Source organism: Apiospora marii (assembly GCF_038362585.1).
Source record: "Apiospora marii strain CBS 49790 chromosome Unknown utg000003l_segment0_segment0, whole genome shotgun sequence".
Taxonomy (NCBI): domain Eukaryota; kingdom Fungi; phylum Ascomycota; class Sordariomycetes; order Amphisphaeriales; family Apiosporaceae; genus Apiospora; species Apiospora marii.
This window is the reverse complement of record NW_027117374.1, coordinates 5,974,381-5,992,749: the sequence shown is the minus strand read 5'-3', so window position 1 is coordinate 5,992,749 and position 18,369 is coordinate 5,974,381. Positions and strand designations below refer to the sequence as shown.

General features: G+C 51.3%; 6 protein-coding genes across 6 annotated transcripts; 1 reads left to right on the top strand and 5 right to left on the bottom strand.

The window, feature by feature from the left end:
* Positions 1-907: 907 nt before the first annotated feature.
* PG985_005428 (uncharacterized protein) lies at positions 908-1,363 on the top strand (the record flags this gene model as incomplete). The annotated part of the gene is made up of 1 exon (XM_066825197.1): positions 908-1,363. The coding sequence occupies one exon, from the start codon at positions 908-910 to the stop codon at positions 1,361-1,363; it is 456 nt and encodes a 151-aa protein (XP_066688357.1).
* A 138-nt stretch (positions 1,364-1,501) lies between these two features.
* Positions 1,502-1,966, bottom strand: PG985_005427 (uncharacterized protein; the record flags this gene model as incomplete). The annotated part of the gene is made up of 1 exon (XM_066825196.1): positions 1,502-1,966. One exon carries the CDS (start codon positions 1,964-1,966, stop codon positions 1,502-1,504), a length of 465 nt encoding a protein of 154 aa, XP_066688356.1.
* A 2,133-nt stretch (positions 1,967-4,099) lies between these two features.
* On the bottom strand, positions 4,100-4,585 carry PG985_005426 (heterochromatin protein; the record flags this gene model as incomplete). The annotated part of the gene is made up of 1 exon (XM_066825195.1): positions 4,100-4,585. The coding sequence occupies one exon, from the start codon at positions 4,583-4,585 to the stop codon at positions 4,100-4,102; it is 486 nt and encodes a 161-aa protein (XP_066688355.1).
* A 1,226-nt stretch (positions 4,586-5,811) lies between these two features.
* On the bottom strand, positions 5,812-6,425 carry PG985_005425 (uncharacterized protein; the record flags this gene model as incomplete). Its single annotated transcript, XM_066825194.1, has 5 exons — positions 5,812-5,920; positions 5,973-5,993; positions 6,048-6,059; positions 6,115-6,210; positions 6,262-6,425. 5 exons carry the CDS (start codon positions 6,423-6,425, stop codon positions 5,812-5,814), a joined length of 402 nt encoding a protein of 133 aa, XP_066688354.1.
* Positions 6,426-11,104: 4,679 nt separating this feature from the next.
* On the bottom strand, positions 11,105-12,724 carry PG985_005424 (uncharacterized protein; the record flags this gene model as incomplete). Its single annotated transcript, XM_066825193.1, has 6 exons — positions 11,105-11,264; positions 11,343-11,778; positions 11,848-11,920; positions 11,977-12,055; positions 12,116-12,643; positions 12,708-12,724. 6 exons carry the CDS (start codon positions 12,722-12,724, stop codon positions 11,105-11,107), a joined length of 1,293 nt encoding a protein of 430 aa, XP_066688353.1.
* Positions 12,725-14,778: 2,054 nt separating this feature from the next.
* Positions 14,779-17,874, bottom strand: PG985_005423 (Vegetative incompatibility protein HET-E-1; the record flags this gene model as incomplete). Its single annotated transcript, XM_066825192.1, has 6 exons — positions 14,779-15,967; positions 16,020-16,554; positions 16,725-16,895; positions 16,946-17,215; positions 17,264-17,456; positions 17,515-17,874. The coding sequence occupies 6 exons, from the start codon at positions 17,872-17,874 to the stop codon at positions 14,779-14,781; spliced, it is 2,718 nt and encodes a 905-aa protein (XP_066688352.1).
* Between the last annotated feature and the right edge of the window lie 495 nt (positions 17,875-18,369).

Below are 18,369 nucleotides of genomic sequence, written 5' to 3'. Positions count from 1 at the left end.
GCGCAGAACCAGAGCCCGATGTGATGTTCCCACCTCTCCGCTTGTACCGATCCGACCTGGAGGCCGGTCACCTCGAAGCCTAATTCATCCAGCAGCGCATTAAAAAAAATTGCTTCATCCGCCGAGAGATTGAAGATACCCACGCGCTGTTGGAGCGCAGAGTCAGAAGAGTAGCAATGGCGCACTAGCGCTGCTACTGTAGTGGGCCAGCCGATCGCCTTTAGAACCAACTGCCCCAATAGTCTCCACTTCGCAAGAGCTTATCCTCGTCAACAATGGGTTCTGGAACCAGATCAGCAGCTGCCCTGGCGAGGTTTGCCCAACTCGCGCTCAATCCGCCATCAAAATTCATACAAGCAAACCAAGCAGCTTGCTATATCTACCGTTACGCGAGACTCTATTGAAGCTCAATGGACGTTCAAGGAGTATGCTACAAGAAGATCAAGCAAGTTGCCCGAGCCGTTTCAAGTAGACATCCGTAATGGCTCACACCAAGACCAGATCTACATTCCCTGCAGCCCTATTGCATAGATGACCTTGCTCTCCCGGTCCATCACCGGCTAGATGAAAACATAACAGCGAGGGCTAGTACTGTGACGACTACATGACGACGCTGGAGATCATGGCGTTACTAAACCAACCTTTGGTCCCATACTTATTAATTGGGATAATCTACAAGGTTCCATGTCGAGTGAAGTAGAGTGATGCTTTATCGTCATACAACCAACAGAGAAAGGGGATGCCCCATCTGACATGAGACTGACCTCATCACAATCCAGGTGTATCAATACCAACCAGTACTCTATAGTTATACATTTGAGATCTCGGGAGTAACCGAAAGCGATAACAAAAAAATATTACGTCGATGCACACGCAGATGTATTTGCGCATATAGAGATATTCCAATATGCTCCCAAGAACACTCCGGCGCCAAGCCACCACCAATCAATGGCGTTGTACCCTACAACATCGCCGCCCCCTGGTCCAGTCCGCTGTCGCTGCTGCCATAACACAGCGTCGCCTATTCTCCCTCTCCAGAGCGCTCGCTACGGACGTCCTGGGCGAGACCAAAGTCGATCAGACGCGCGAGTCCAACGACCCGGCCGGCAATAAACAAGAGGCTCACCAGACACAAGCCCGGCAAGCCAGCGAGGAGGAGCAATCACAACAGCAACAGCATCCGGCCAAACAGCCCGATCCTCAACCGAATCCTAGCAAGTCGACGGGTATCCGCGAGGAGGGGCCTGGTGGCGAGATTTCGGGCCGCGGTGCAGAACCGGGACACGTCTACCAGGACGAGGACGTGCGGGAGCGCCAGGCGCAGCGCGAAAAGTTGAGCACGCGGAAGGCACTGCCTCCTTGAAAAGAAGGCAGGCTATGATACGGCCATCCAGTTTGAAGAGCTGGTCGGCCTAGTCTCGTTGGGCGATAAGGGCGCGGACATGGCGTGCATTCATTAGCCCTGGTAGCTTAACTTTTGAACCGAACCTATTGCGCCGACTTAGCGTGAAGTCCCGCAACTGATGGTGTCGTCTATCATCATGCGCTGCTGGTGAGCGACGTCCTGCAAATGAACCCCCATCTTTTTCAGTCCCTTCTGTGTCAAGGTCATCCGCGCCATCCTATCGACATCGCATTCTGGAGACGATATTTTTGTGTATTGGGCTATTGGTGCTGCTACTTCAGAACGCGATAATCTGCCTTCGTTCTGCTGCTGCTGCCGGTAATGGTGGCGGTGTTGCTGCTGATGATATTTCTTCTTTTGCTGTGCTGCCGAGGCTATTCGTAATCCCGTGGTCGAACTTCGCCGAGTGCTGTCGGAAACTACTCTGTCCCTAACAGACTTGGCTACCGGTGCATCGCCCCAATCGGTTTGATGAGGCGGCGATACGGGACTGACTTCGGTCGAGCTCATGGGCTCTGCCGCTGTTGCAGGCCGGTAGGGTGGGCGGGCACTGTTTCGCATGTCTGGTATGGGTGGCGGTGATGTTACTATATCGCACAGTTCGGTTGCTATTTTGGATACGGTGGCGGCGGCGGCAGTCTGCGACGAGCAAGGGGCTGTTGTCGGTATGTCCTTGAGAATGTTTTGGTAGAATTGCCAACTGTTGTCCAACTTCGTCGAAGGTTAGCTCCTGCAAGTGGAGAAATATTGGTTGTTCACATACCGCCGAAAGATGGTTCTGAAGAGCTGGGCCCAAGAACAAACAAGGCATGCCTCCGTTAGCGAACAGAAATATATCGTTGAGGATGATTTGCTGGTCAAGATTATGAATGGTAGTATCTTACCCATTATGGAAGCAGCTTAGAAAAGTTCCAAAATGTCATTTAGCCGGGCGGCTCCGCTGTTGGCTAGGCAATGAGATTAGCTCCCTCGACATCCGACTACTAACTTACCTAGCGCGCGGCTGTGCCATCTCCACCAAGCAAGAATAATGAGATTCAGGCCAGATCGCAGTGGCATTGTAGCTGGCAGTAACCCGATTTTACGGTCCCTTCGTACTCTGAACAGCGCCTGAGTCTGGAGAGTTTAGTTCAGGAGAAATGGGCTAAGAGGTGAGGTGGGGTGGTAAAACTGACGGTAGCTATCTCGTCAAGACATCCGGCGGGGTAGCTTAATTACCCAAAATGGATTGAATGCCGGAACAACCCAATCAAATGCGCAGATGCTGGCTTATGAACATAGCGATGATGATTGGTTGGTTACCCAAGGACCACCTTCACATCCTCTTTTGCTAGGCGTCTCTGATTGAGCTTCGAAAGAGAAGTAGTTGTATTCTCGTCATCATAGCTGCATTTAAACTCAATTTAGCTATGGCCGGTGAATCGTTTCCACTTTGTCTCTTCGAGCTCGGTGACGCCGCTGGTGACTCGAACTTCAGATGATGCAGAGTATTAGACACGACAAACGCAGGCTTGCTGTAATATCAGTCCATACGCATTTGAGAGAAGGAACTCCCAAACATCTGCTTTGATAGTGTGGTCTTAGATATGCCTTGGTGCAATATGTTATGCGTCTGTCTGAATAGTTCGAGGCTTATATATTTGATGCCGCTTTTGCTATCACTATACCTGACTTGTAACGCTTCTCTTTCTTCTTCTATCTTATCTCTCGTACTTCCAATTTATTTTTGTCGCCTTCTATACCTCGTGAACAAGTCTGACTACCACCCCTATTTCACTTCCATAAATGTGGCATCATGGCCACTTCATCGGGCGCAACTCATCTCCTCATTCCCAACTTCCGGCACAGTTTATGTGGATCTAGAGGTACACTGCCTTGGCCGACATGGGACCATATCCCTCATAATATTACACGCCCCTTATCGCGTGGAGGGTGTGTACTGCGTGCTGTACCAAATCCTTCACCTGCTGCACCCTTCTAAGAAACACTCCCCTGATTCATTCATTTCGCTACAAAAGAGCAGTTATCTCCAATAATTACTCCTGCTTTTTGCACAGCGTTCGGCGTCTAGAGCGATAAGAGAGGCCTGGTCTCAGACAACTCCAGGCTCGGCCTCGTGGCATTGATGGCCACGGACTCCTCGTGCAAAATCATCGTGTATTCGTTCATTCGTTCGGTTCGTTCCCGTATTGAATTATGCAGGACAACCCCAAGCAAGTACCGTTCAGTCGCCTGCTCCTAGCTTTTCCCCTAAGAAGTGTGAGTTCATTTTCGGCCAGTATCTCCAGCCCTTCTGACAATGCTACAAATAGGTCTCGTGCGAACTGCTACAAATGTACGACTGTGTATTCTGGTTGTGACAGATGACGAAGGGGATAGGGCTCCGCCATGGAGGCATTGTTTTGGGAAGATCGTCGCATATTAACGGACTATGCGGAAGGCAGAAGTTGGACAAAAAGGGGTTGGATGGATGAACTGGCTAAGTTGTTCGAGAAGCATATAAAATGAAAAACGGATTATTGAATTCGACTGGACGAACGTGAAACCAACGTATACTAAGTTGTTAATATACGTGAGCATGAAGCCCTTGGTGCTGTTGCTGCTGTGTACTTCCAGGACGACCGGCCTGCATGGCTGCGGCTCCTTTGGCTTAATATAACTTCATTCCAATAGCCAACGCTTCCGAGGGGCTCATTAGGGTTTCTTACCACGACCGCATTTGGCAAAGCACTTATCTCTACCACCCTGGCTCTTCCAGTACTCTTCCAAAAGTTCTGGGCAGATGTCTCTCAACTTGTCTTCCGGTTCAAGCGACGTGTTGCCAGTCGTCGCAGGATAACCGACCCATTGCACTTCAAACTGGAACGCGCCTTTCCTCCTCTCATGCCTCAAAATCTTGAAGGCGTGATACACAGCAAGCGGGGCGTCTCTGTCCTTCTGATATAGGGCTTCGGTTCGCCCGCCTTGAGCCATCCAATACTCGTACAAAACCTTGGGAGCACATTGTTGGATCTCCACCTCGGGCTCGAAAGAAGCATTGTCTGGCTCGTATGACCATTGGACCAAGATCTCAACCTCATCATCGGATACCAGACGATGCGTCAACAGCTTCTCAATTTCCCGCTTGATGTCCACTGGAGTATCGTCGAATTCGCTGTTTTCAGACGCATCCTCAACCATATGGTTGGCATCGTTGTCAGTAGGGGTTTCGAACGCATTGAAATCCGCTCCGGTACGTATTCTATCACTGGCTTGAAGCAAGTTTTGGCAGGATGAGTTAGAAACCACCAAAAACACTCAAGAGAAGATTATAATATAGAAGATGCCGTGGTGACGAACCGAATTCGCCCATATCAGCGACGAGCACCTTGGATACTTCGCATTTGTCCTTCTCCACTGGAGTTCTGACTGTATGCTGCCCCAGGGATCCTGATCGTTTAGACAATCTGCAAACCGGTATTTGAAGAGGGGAACAAGAACTAACTATTTATACCCTTCGATTAGTATGGCACCTGATACATGAGCGAGAAAGCAAAACAGGACGAGAAATTGAACATACAATTAACAGCATCAATACTCTCGGCAGATGCTTTACGCTTCATGGCACTGTTCATTTTATTTGGAGGAATATATTGATTGTCGCCGTTAAGAAGTGGTCGCTGCGAGGGCAAACAGTAGCCTTTTTAAGACCTGATAGAACTGGGCATTATAGATATCAAATGCTGGATTGGGTCCAAATCGAACGTCAGAAGTGGGCACGATTAGGGGAACCAAAAGGGGCGAGGGTAGGCTTTAAAAAATGAGAAATTGTTAGGGTCGCTTAATTGCATGAGCCGAAATTCAGGTTTCACTCCATAACCGCTCTGGATGCAGGCATAACTGTAGCGACCGCTGAATGGGTCTCGACCAACTGGGTCGCAATTTCAGCATGCTACGAGCATCCCAGCTGGCGCGGCGTGGCAGCATGCCAGCTTACCTTGGCGCGATGGAAGGATGGCCATCTCTGGTGTTGGTTGGTGATCCTTATATTCGGAAGAATGCAACCCCTGTCGTCCAAACCATGCCACCGCAATACCGCAAGGTTACAGTACTGTTATCCTATGTCCTACCCAACCAACGCTTGCCCCCCGATACGGCCAGTACCTTGCCGGCAGTACTACTGGCCCACACACCCTCATGGACACAACTTGGTGGGTGTGCCAGACCTAGCATCTCGGGGCACTCAGGATCTCGACAAGCAGAGACACAAATCACCTTCTTCCCACGATACAGTCAAGATGGAGCACGAACTTGGTCAGCAAACCAGGCTACGCCCGTCATTTTCAACGCGCATAAGCTAAGCCTCTTGTAAACGACTCCGTCCCTGGCAAGCCAAAGGCCGCATGGTCGAGCCCTTGTGCAGTTTGTTACATGCCGCCTACGTCGTCGTTTGCATCACTCGGCCCCATCGCCTCTACGATCGTCTTCTTCAATTGCGACAGACAGCCCATCAACCTCCGTGTATGCTGCTGGAACCTAGATGTCGGTTAGACTTCCGTCTTCGTACCCCTACGCAATCGTGACGTACAGTTCCTGGTATGTTTGCTTCCTATCAAAAATAAACATCAGATCCACACTACTCCCATGAGTCCTGAGAACTTACCAGCGTTCTAACCTGGTGGATGTCAGTCGCTGGTTCTTGTATAGCTGGAAGTTTCGGGCCCGCTTACTCTCCAGTATGGCTCTTGAGCTCTGACAGGACCTCATCCACCTTTCGGTCCAACATGTCGACTTTATATAGTAGCTTCCTCATCTGGTCCGCCGTTCTGCACTATCGTTAATGTACTTGATCGGCTCTGCATAAGGCAGGAACTCACGCCGGTGGACTCGATCCGAGTATGCCTTGGTCTAGGTGGAAACCCGCATATGGTGGATACTGAGTGGGAGTGAAGGTGGGATCCGGCGTAATCGTATGCGCCGCGGCTCCCCAAAGCGGCAGTAGCCCAGGCTGGTTTGATGTTTCATACGGAGAGGAATACATGTCGCTCGCTCGAGTGAAAATCGCTAGGGGAATATGATACGATCGCGGTGAGAAGCATTAATATGCTCAGGATTGCGTAGGGTGATAATCGTACATAGCATTCCGTGGAACATCTATGTGGGCTTTTAGGCCTATAAATATTGTAACAGCAGGCGCATCCAAGGGCGCTGACTTGTACACTCACTAGGTTGCACATCCCCGATGTTCCTGCGATCACCCTGGCGCGAGCTGCACGTAGACACTAGCCGCAGGGCAACAGCTAGACCACATACCACCTCTGCGACTTTCCTTCAAGCCGAGCAAGCCCATGCTCTAAAGAGGTGTCTCTCATACCGATTTGAGAGGCCGAGCCTGCTGGAACTCGGTTTAGCGACATGATTTCTCAGCAGCGGTGCAGCGTAACGAATGTTTGCTGGCGGACAGTGGGAGGACGACGGCCCGAGCATTCGGGTCAATGGTCAAGTTGCCAAGTGCAGCTCCACCAGACCAACCAACCAAGAGCAGTGCCCCGCTCTTGTATCGATCGATCAGTAAGATACTCTACAGAGAAAAACCGACTCTCGCGGCGCAATGCGCCTAAGTCTCGACAAGTCCTGACGCACCGCCCCTGGCGTCAGCACACTCCCAGAGCATACCCGCTGCCCTGGCAAAGTGCCCTGCGCAAGACGGATACGAGCCAGCCCTGGGAGCAACACATCAGCGGCGACACCACCAATTCCTGTACGTTCTTTCTTGTATCCTTCGCGAACCAACTTCCCAGCCCTTGCCAAAATGAGCGCAATATCTGCTAGCGCGGCATAAGCGTTGACACACTATAGAGAATCTGGCAGGACGAGGGATAACCCAAGAGCGTGAGCATGTCTTCGCCCGGACCGAGAATCAGTTGCACCGTCTCACCCATGCTGGACACGCTTGTCACCCTGCACGCTCCACCTTCTCAGCCACGAGGCATGGAACGTTGTTTGCCATCGCCAGCAGAGGCGAATGGACGAGGATTGCTGCTCGTCAAGGGAGGGTCACCGTCCGTCACAATGAACTGCCGTCGACGATGTAGTCCTTTCGATGGAACCCGTTAGCGCCGCTGCATACCTCGTCTCGGTGATGCATGCCCATTCCTGCTGGCGTGCTGGTGATGTGATTGGGTTGCCCGGCATTCCAAAGGAAGGAATGCGTCCCGACTGTTTGGGTCGTAAAGACAGGGAAGCGAAGACATCAAGGGAAACAGGGTGGTTTTTATCCCAGGAAATAACCAACAAAGCGGGCTAAGCATGGAATTAGCTAACTGGAGGTCAGGTTCGTTCGGCCTGCCCCCGCCGAGTGGTCGTCGTACTGTAGCGGGTTTGCACATCGTGTCAGTGCGAGACCGCCCTCTGATTGCCTCGACGCCACGCGGCGCCCAGGAAACAGACCATCTCGCCAGATGCGCCTGGATAGCATGGCGACATCCCTCCTGTCCGTTGTACTCCAAATCTTTAATGCAGGTGTTCTGGTTCGTACCGACCAGCATAGTAAGGCGACAACAACTCAATTATCTGCATTTATTTCTGGCCACGCTACCTGAAGCTACTTCCGGTCCCAATGGCTTGCTACCTCAAAGCATAGTCGTCAAAAAGAGACGATGCCGTACTGGCGGGTTGACTTACATGCAGTCCATCCTGCGATATGTACTAGACTTTCGAGCAGGAAGCGCTTCTTCGTAACCGTTCTAGGGTACCTCGGCAAGCTCTGCATTCGGATCAGGGCCATCTTACGTACTCTTTCTCATGTGTCCTTTCTGACGTACAGAGTGTTGGCTGGCTAAGCTGCGGTATGGTAGATGTAGACCTTAGGATGTAGAGCTGCTAATGGCGCCGCCGGTTTAACATATAGTACAGTACTGTCTTTTTGCTGCTTAAGCTCGAAGAGTCTCACGGGCCGTTTTTGGTCCCAGCTTCCATCGTTGCTTGCAAACCTGTTGGCGCTACTGTGGGAGTGTAGCGCCGGGAGTAGCAAGGGCGCACTAGCGCGACTAGCGGGCCAGTCCCCTGGAACCACCAGTTCGCGACCCCGCGCCATTAGGGCCAACACCCAATCTCCCTGCTACGCGAGAACTTCTCCCCTCCAAGACACCGAAGAGAAGCTACTGTAGCCCCGATATCTGTGAGAATCCTTTTCGCCAACATGGGTCCTGGAACCGGATCAGCAGCGCCCCTGGCGAGGTTTGCCCGACGCGGGCTCGTCATGTCATTCACATTCCATATCCGCAAGCCGGCAGCTTGCTATCATACTATACATATCTACCGTTCCGCGAGACGCTTTTGTAGCACCATGGACACTCCGAAAGATGCTCCAAGAGAACCCAGCAAGCTGCCGAATTGTTTTGGGCAGCTAGGCCTCCGCTATGGCTTACACTAAGCGGCAGAAAGACAAGGTGCGCAAGAGCGGCGTGTCGCTGCAGAACAAGACGCGGGACCTCGGCCGCTACTGCAACGTCTTAAGCATGCTTGCGTACTGGAACCCGACGCACAAGCGGTGGAACACGGCGATGCACGTCCCGCCGGGGCAGCGGGTGCCGGACCTGAACAAGATTGTCTGTCCCCGTGTTCCAGTTCTTGTTCCGTCGAGCTTCTCCTACTCCGTCGCTAACAGCCGCAGTTTTGTCAATCAGCCGCCGGCCGTGCGAGACCGAGCCACGGTCGAGCGACACGATCGCGCCGCCATGTCGAAGCAGTCGATTTCGAAGCCCAGCCGGACGCCAGCGAGGACGCGAACGCCGGTGTCGACGTGGATAGCGACGCGGATGCGGAGTACGAAAGCGACCCCGAGTATATGACAGCAGCTCCTGTTGGCGGGGGCGGAGCCTGTGTCTGTCTACGACATCGTCCCCGACGAAGACGGCGGGACTGTCATTCCCCACAGTCCCAGGAGGCAGGTGGGCGCGAGGCAGTTGGCCTCATCGCAAAGACCACAAGGTAAGTCTGGTTCTCGTCTATCGACTGCATAGCCGACTGACTGTGTGATGCTCATCATAAAGCAGGCGTCCTAGGCTCCCAACCGACAGTGGAGGGGCAGCCCGCCCACACCGGGTCCAGCCCGACAATGAACGCTACGTCGACCGCCGCGACGTGTGCAGGCCGACCAGCACCCACAAGATACCCTGACCACGGCGCGATGGATGGCCGGGTGGCGGCCAGAAGGCCCCTGGCGTCGATCATGTCGACTCGACCACGGCAATGCCCTCCCAGATTAGGGGCAAACGCTGCAAAGTCGTTCCCCGGCCGTCGAGGCGAGTTTAGACAAAATACGATGAGGTGCGCGCCAGACTACTACAAGGACTACCAGCGCTGCTGTTTCAACATGTTTGAGCCTCGGAACTTTTCTGAAATTATCTCAATGACATGGATCCACATCTGCCCGATACATCCATGACTTGGAGTGCGGTCGGGGCAAGCTCGGCCGTCAGCTTGTCCCAGATGGATAACTCCGCTTCGTCTAGGCTGTCAGGTTTCTCGAGCGCATTCAGTGCCGAGGGCGAGGCAGGCGTGGCGGGCGCACTTGCGTCGGGCGAAGTGGAATACAGCCGTGCATGTATCAGCGAGGATTGACGGAAGGCTGTCAGGCGGGAGGCATTGGATCTTGTGATGGCAGGAACTCGATGCGTCGCAAGCTGTGCGGTTCTGGTGGCGGCCGTGAGGAGTTGATTGATGGTTTGGCTAGCCATGCGCCGACATCGTTGGCAAAGCATTGTAAATGAATTGAGGAAACGAATGGTCTTTGTGTGCTGACAATGAATGGACAAAGGTTGCGACAGGGTTGATTGAGTCCTCCTGAGTGATAGTCTTTGTTTGGTGTCGTGGTGTTGTGGTGTTGTGGTGTGACTAGGCGGGGGGAGGGCGGCGGTCTCTTTTGACGCGAAGTGATGATGGCAGACTAACTGCTAAAGAATTTCCAATTGAGCAGGTCCACCGGGTCACCATAACGATAACGGCGCCACTGTCCACGGTCCCACGAGGCAGAAGAGGCAGAGGCAGCTGCCTTCAAATGGTTTCCCCACCACCTATCAGCAGGTTTTCTATCTCCTTTGGCTTGGGGAAAGCGGAGCTACCCCGCCAAACAAGCTACCAAACAAGCTACGAAAGCTACCCCGCCAAACCAAAGAAGCTATCCACCAAAGAAACATCCCAGACTGCCTAGAAGGAACGAGTCATTTACGTAGTTGGCTAGATCAGAGCTGGCGGATGATCAGTACGGCGATAGCACTTCAATTCGCTCGTCGGGCTCTTTGAGGCTGACAGACTTCCAGTGTATGACAGATTGTGAAACCTTGCAGCAAGGCCACCGGCAGGTCTACGGTTGCTTCACGACGCCACTGGCCAAAACAAATCAGCAGTAGCGAATTGGCCGACTACTTACTCAGCGAGTCGCAAAAGGTGAAACAAAATTACCATGGTACGCAATCTAGCGGCGGTATGCTGAACTCCGGTTATCACGACGTACAATGAGAAACGAAAGAAGATCGGGAGGATAAGCCAGATTAACCATCTGGCCGCGGCACATCCGTAATACGAAGGCTTTATATCTGTCTTTACCGGGCACGGTCTACATGGTAAAGGGTGGCTCTAGTTGCTGATGAGATTACCAAGCTACCTCGGCCTTTTCATCCTCTTCTGCTCTATTCGTATCGATCGCCGTACGCCGTATTATGTCCCAGCTTTCAGTTTTCGTTGACGGATTCTTGCGGACCGACGGAGATTGGAGAGATGTCTGTCTCGGTCGTCGGCCTTGGTCGCAGTACCCGTCCTTTTCTCATCACCGATTCGAAGCAGCACATGCACTACGCCATGTGCAACCTTCATGGGACTATCCATTAAAATTCGATGGAGTCAGTATTTCTTTATAATAAAGGAGTGGTGGAAGAGAGTTGATATTTTGACTTACCCATACCGGATGTCCCACTGACCCGTAAAGAGCAGATGCTTGATGCCGTTTTCCACGCACATCTGCCGCACCTTGTCCTCCAGGTCCTTATGATGGGACGTCCCGCCGGAAACAACCACTCGGTGATTGCTGTGGCCATCGATCGTCCCAAGCTCCTCGATCCTCTCGCGTGCGAGCTTTAGGGGCCCCTCCATCGCGGCGTCGAAAGAATCTTTGATGGCCTGTGCTTCGATGTGGAAAGATCGTACCGTGCCTTCGTCATTCAGGCCCTCGAATTTGTATTTATGGTTATTACAGTAGGGTTTCATGGAGTATTTCATGATATTCAAATCGTCGTGGATGGCGTTCGTGAGCTTGGGAAGCAGACGCCGTTCGTCCTTTCCCACTGCCATTTGCGCCATGTTGCACTCCCATTGTGCGCTACCACCACCGGCTCCTAAGAGCAACGTTAAGCCAGGCGTTTTGATGCATCAACAGACACGGAAAGAAGAAAACGATTCGGTACCTTTGGCGCCGGAAATCAGATGAAATCTAGGGTTATCCTTCTCATCGTAGAGAGTTTTGAAGATGCAGGTGTTCTAATCCTGTTATTAGTAGTATCCCTTTCCGCTTGAGGTTTTAAAAGGCATCCTACTGTGTCATAGCCTCCGAAATCGATAAAAAGGACGACGTCCAACTTGTCTAAGGGTTGAAGGAGCTTCTTCTTGTGATTTCTATTTAAAATATCAGACCCTAGGAACATATAGTCAATAATAAAGTAACTCAATACTCACCTGTGAAGGTAGTGACCCAGAGCTTCAATTTCACAAACGAAGTAGACGCGAATTGGATCGCCGAACGTCTCGACTATGATTGATTTGTACAGGACCTTGAAGTCCTCCGTCCACTGCGATGGCACCGAGAGGCCAATAACGTCAATCTCGTAGTCGTGTTGTTCGCAGATAACACGGCAGAGGCACGCGATCCACTTGAAGAGCTCCACCAAGCCTTTTCTCAGGCGCTGCTTGAAGGCTGTATCCTCCCTGCTGTGGTCTATGAGCTCCTTGGCTAGGGGATTTTGCTCCAATGATTCATCCGACGTGCCGACGATGGCGTAGAAGGCATATTTGGCGGGCACTGATCTTCGTGCGTGATCGCTTGCCCCATTCAGGTACACTAGGCCGTCTTCATCGTAGGGATAGATGTCGGCGGGAATCTCGCCAGGGAGAAATCGCGACGAAATTGTGTTACTGTTATCTCCGACGCAGTGTCTTTCGAACACAGCTCGTACGCTGGTGCCACCGAGGTCGATTCCGAGTGGACTAAATATCTATATATCAGTGAATTAAGTCCGACGAGCGACGTGAACTTCGTATCTCCACATACACCTTAGTTTTCTCCATCGCTGTGTGAGCACTTAAGACACTTGCCAAGGAGCAATGGTCGTGACAGAAAGACGATGTAGTATTAATTGTGACTGCGAAAGACACCGTGGTTCAATGTCATACTTAAATTCAGCAGAACGTAAATCTTTTACGTCTAATTTCCAACGACCAAAGGGTGTCCCTGCATGTAGATCGTACGATGCAGCTGTGAACGCCTCATGTATCTCTGCGTACGATTGAGTACGCACGGGTACTTACAAGGCTCCTTGGCTACAGCCTGCTCATGGTAGTTTCATGCATGAAATGTAACCCAACTTTCCTGCTGGTGTTGGTTGCAAATTTTTGACTGCGGGACTTCCGGCTGGTTACAAAGAATAACGGGGTCTACTGCCAGGCTGACTCAGGGGTGAATGGGGCCTGGTCGATGCAGCACAGCTCAATCCATGTAGCCAACACCCAGGACATGACACCAACAAACTCTACTACTGGCGCTGAGAGAAAAGCAAACAACCTAGGCTTTGGTACTCCCAGCGCGCACGCGCACATCTGCGCCCAGGAGTCCTCCATCGTGACGCCGAAGGTCGAAATATACTCTTCGATGCGCCTACTGGCCGCATCATGGTTGTGGACTTTGAACGAGCAGAGTTTAGAGGTCGCGAACCGCTCGCTTGCCTCACCGCACAATCTCAAAACCGAAAAAGGAAGCGCAAAGCGTCCAAGAAACAAGTGACAGACGAGTCTGGAAGAGAATTTCAGTTTGTTATGGGTTCTCTGTCAAAGATCGTTAAAAGTGCCGCTTGAAGAAACGGACTTGGTTCATGCCAGATTCGGTGCCTTGGACTCTGGAGGCGGTACCCGGTCTTTGGTCACCATGAGCGCCAGTGAGGAAGGAAACAGTTCGTAAGCAACGGTGTTATCTTAGCGGCGATCAGGTGCTCGTGATCATGATCTCATTCTCTTGATTGCATTATGGTGGCGTCATTGGTTGTCGATTGCATTGGCCAGTAGTTAGCCAGCCTGCGAGGATTGTTGAGGAGCGTGGCATTATATCATGATTATTTTCCATCCATCGCCTAATTTGGTGTGCATTGTACAGTCACTAGCGAAACCAGCGTCCTCTTTTTACTCTTTGACAGTTTCCGTTCTGAACCCACCTTGCAGGGTAGCTGCTGACTCCATGTACCCCGCCATTCTCGCAAGTACAGAGCCAAATTCTGCCTTTGCTTATTCTTTCCTTGTGCATCCATAAGTCGATTACCATGCTCTTGCATTAGGTTATGCTCCACAGCCGATTCATTGTGCAGTATCCCTGTACACGGTAGACCCTTGGCAGAACCTTTGGCAGGACCTTTTCGGAGCCATCAGCTAAGAAAGCGCTCACGCTATTGGACGGCGGACGGGCTCGTCCTGTCAACCCCACCATTTCTCATGCTTGTTCTGAAATTCCCAAGAAAGAGCCAACCTTGCGTTCGTTCGGTTGCTGCTGACGCTGCACTTTTATCCCTTCCTTAGATGCTATGATTCGGGGTCTACAGGATTTCCACACTAGTCTTCCCTGAGTTCTCATCCTTTCTCCCAGTTTGCTGGGCTACATTTGCCATCTTTCCTCCCTGTGCAGCCATTCTACGTTATCCAAACATGGAAGCGGAAGAAGCCGCATCCATTTGCCCTTGGAATCCCCTGCTGTTGTTTTGCGCCGACAGCTTTCCGAATGACTGGTCCACCCCCTTCTGAGCTTCGCCCACGATCCCTTGCATGGCAAGAAACTGATCTATCTGCATGTCTCCAAAGCTCTGGCCGGTCCGCGCTGATTAAGTTGCTTTAGGGTAGGGGATGATCTGTCAATAATGTCAGTCTTGGCCTCTGGCTGTTCTTGCTAATATAGCCACTTAACCTGGGTCGCAGGATCATGATCGGGTGACCGAACGTGTGGCTAAAGCCTAACCAGACGACTCCAGGCCCACTCTCACTATCTTTGGCACAAAAGCGCGCCTATAGGAGTACGTGGTTGTTAATGACACTTGGGTTATTTGATGCCGGTGCCACTCAAAAGTGCTACAGTAAATACCTGCTCAACGAGCTCCCGCACGCTTCAATCGATCGACCACCTCGATATGGCCGCCTTTGGCTGCGGCTTGTAGCGCTGTCCGCCCATCAATTTCTGCAGGCTTCGCGTTCACGTCGGCTTTCGCCGCGAGCAGCCTTTCGACCACCTCGATATGGCCCCAGTATGACGCAATCTGCAGTGCCTGACTGTAGGCTTTTGCTGTCCAGGGAGCTTTGAGCAATGCATCGATAAGTTGAGCATCATCTTCTTTCGCCGCATCCTGTAGGATATCGCTCCTGAATGTTGAGGATTCATTGTGCGTAACCAAAAGGTGTACCATTGCATAATGGCGAGCTTGAATTGCCCAGTTCCACACGGCTTTGTCATAAAAATCACCTTCCCAGGGTGTCTGCGCGATGCCATGGCCGTTGGTCACCATGATTTCCCATAGACGCCATGTCTTAGACGTCGTTTCTCGGAAGGATGTTGTGTGTAAAATCCAGTTGACTGATGCATAATTCAGGAAGGGATGTCCGGCTTCCAAAGCGGTGGTTCTCGACCGAGAGTCTTGCAAGGAAAACGCTGTAGTAGATTGCATATCGTGTGCTCCCGCTTTAGGTCTGGAGACGATGCGTGATACTAGCGCAGCACGTTTTGAACCCGGTTCGAATAGTTCGCGTGTCACCTTTGATGGATCCACAACCAGAGGCTTCGATCGAACTGCTAGAGTTGTCTTAAAATCATTGAAGTTGAGATACGTGACGCATATCTCGCCGATTCTGTGGTCGACATCCCCGAGAAGAAGGTGGAAACCAGCTTGATCGTGGGCACTGGGCTTTTCCAAGAGAAAGGTCCTAACAGCTGAATGCGCAAACTGGACAATCTGGCTCTCTTCGTCGAGTTGGATCAGATTCTCACACCAAGAGGCAATGTCCTCCATGTCATTATACAGGCGAGTTGGTTCATTGTATTGCTGACCAATTTCGATGGCGATTGCTTCGCGCAATTCTCCAAGCGACAATGGCCGCTTTGACGCTGCGACCCATGGGAATACTTTGCGAGCTGCTGCGCCATGTTTCTGCCTCTCGATACGACGGAGAGCTCGCTGAAATGTCTCAGCAAGATCTCTAGGGAGATTGCTCAATATATGTCGAATATCCTCGTCACAGTGCTGCCGGCATACGTCTTTAAGTTGAAATTCTGTCCAGAGAAACCTGCTCCTGTCCATTAGACGTGATACTTAGGTTATTAGGAAGAAGTACTTACATCCCCTGTGCGCCTTTCATAAGCGCTGTTTTGATATCACCAACTAGTGCGGGGTCTCCAACTGTTAGTTCGCCATCTTCGAGTTTTTCGTCGAGAATACCTTCGATATATGTCGCAATATCCTCGTTTGTGGCTTCACAGTCTAGTGTAAGGCGCTCCACGGCTGTGAATCGCTTCTTGACTTCCTTTTGAAGGCTGAAGCGGCTTGAAAGAAATAGGCGAATATTGCTGCCAGATGATACTAATGCCGAGAGTGTCTGGAGGAGCTCTTTGCGGTCCTTCGCATCGCATTCGTCAAGTCCGTCGATTAAGATGTAAGATTTCAGAGGCGCCGGCATCAATTCACGGAGGAGGTCCAAGACATCCGAAGAAGTCGATGACGAGATTATTGTTCGAATCCTGCCTTCCATAGCTTTGGAGACCTTGATTCCTTTCAGTCTTTGATGCAAGATAGAACTGAGAATGACATGTGCGCTCAATGAGTTGGTGTCGTCGGACTGGGCGAAGAAGAAGGAGACTGGGCAACCATGGGAGCCTTTAGTATGCAGGATATGATGAATGGCACTGGAGCTATAGGCGTATTTATCTTAGTGCGTATACACCGCGTGTCATAGACGACAGGGACTTACGCGACAATGGTCTTGCCAGACCCAACTGTTCAGATTAGTTAGCGTTCGATTCTTACGCATAGGTATTGTAACTTACTTTTCCCTGAACACCAAAGAACCGGGCTTTCCCCATCGAGCCAATTTCGAAACTGCTCCGTTCCGAACACCCAATTTGTCGTGTCGCCATAGCGCTTCTCGCTGCTCCGCTTAAACGGCCTCATGAAATCATGTGTGGACAGAGAATCCAGTAGCTGTTGCGTTCTTCTCGCTACATGGTCATAAGTATGGATGCTTTGAGGGGTTTCCGGCTATCCTTACCTGACTCCTGATGAGAGCTTTGTACCTGTCGGTTCCCCAATTTGTGCAGGCTGCGCTCCGTAGTTGAGAAGAACCGAGTCATAATTTCTCTGCTGTGTGATGCTTCCTGTCGCTCTCTTGCCTGCAGTTGCTGATGCTTCAGATCGGCTTGGGCTTTTGCAAAGGACGCATCCTCTTTGACACTACTGCGACAACTCCGAATGTTATCAAGATCTGACCTGAATTCTTCATCAAACGATGTAGTAAGCTGCCTAGCGAACTGCATGTACCCTGTTTCCTATCAGATAATCGATCAATATGCGGAGTGTATGCACATACCATGGCGCTGTATTAGCTCTACCAAGTGTTGACAGCAACGAATGATTGATGCATAGAAAGCGCTCAATGACCTCTGCAACCTGGTCGAATCGGGGTATAATGAACGGTACTCCGATACGAGTGGACAAAGTTCGGTCAGCTTCATTAGCAGATTGAAAGTCGCGTCATGGTATGACATGAAGTTCATGAATATCTGCGTAAAGCTCTAATCAGTATGCCTCATCTTATCTATGTCATGGTCGTTAGCCCACCGTCATTGCCATTTTGATGCTGCCCCAGACTAATGCAGCAATCTCGGGATGTGATGATACATAGGTATCCGCAATGTTGCAAGGTTTCCCGTCAGTTATGGTGTTGCAGAAATCCCCGACTGAAGACAAGAGTGAGTGAAGTCGGGTAGAGGGGCTTTTGCCTCTCCTCTTTCTGTTGATGGAGTCAAGCCTGGCTGTTAAAACCAAGACAGAGTCTGCATCAGGAACATCAGGCTTTTTCATCATGTCTCGTAGCTCTTGGCGTTGTCCATCATTCAAGACAGTCCGGAAACTAACGACGGCGTCCTCCAGGCTTTGGTGCACGGTGGGGCCTAGCGCCGCAGACAAAGGTCCCGCCATCGTAATCAAGAACGATTAGATTGATGGATACCAGTGGCGAAAGTCTTGGTGGGCCGTGATGCGTAAGACTGTGAGGCGATGTGGGTTCATGGGACGCCGTTTGTGCGGTTTAAACTCAATGGTGGTGGACCTAGTTGTTCGTGAACAGATAGATTGTCTGGAAAGTCTGCGGGGGTTGCGGCCTGTGGCAGAAGTGTGACCTCTCACGTGACCGTCGTCAGCGCTAACCTGATCCTGTGCGCTTAGGCATGGCCAGTGATCGATTCGCGATGGTGTTTGACGACAAGGTCAATCAAGAAGATCACAATGGATACTGCTGGTTTGGAGGCAACACAGTGGTACAATGAAGACAAATAGTTTACAGCACTACGGCTTCCAGCGGCTTGACATACCAAGGATCGGCCCAGCTGACCAAAGCCAGCAGTGCCAGCAACGAGGTAGGCCGTCGCGGCTCCCCTTCCTACAGTTACGTGACTAGGATCCCAATCTACCATA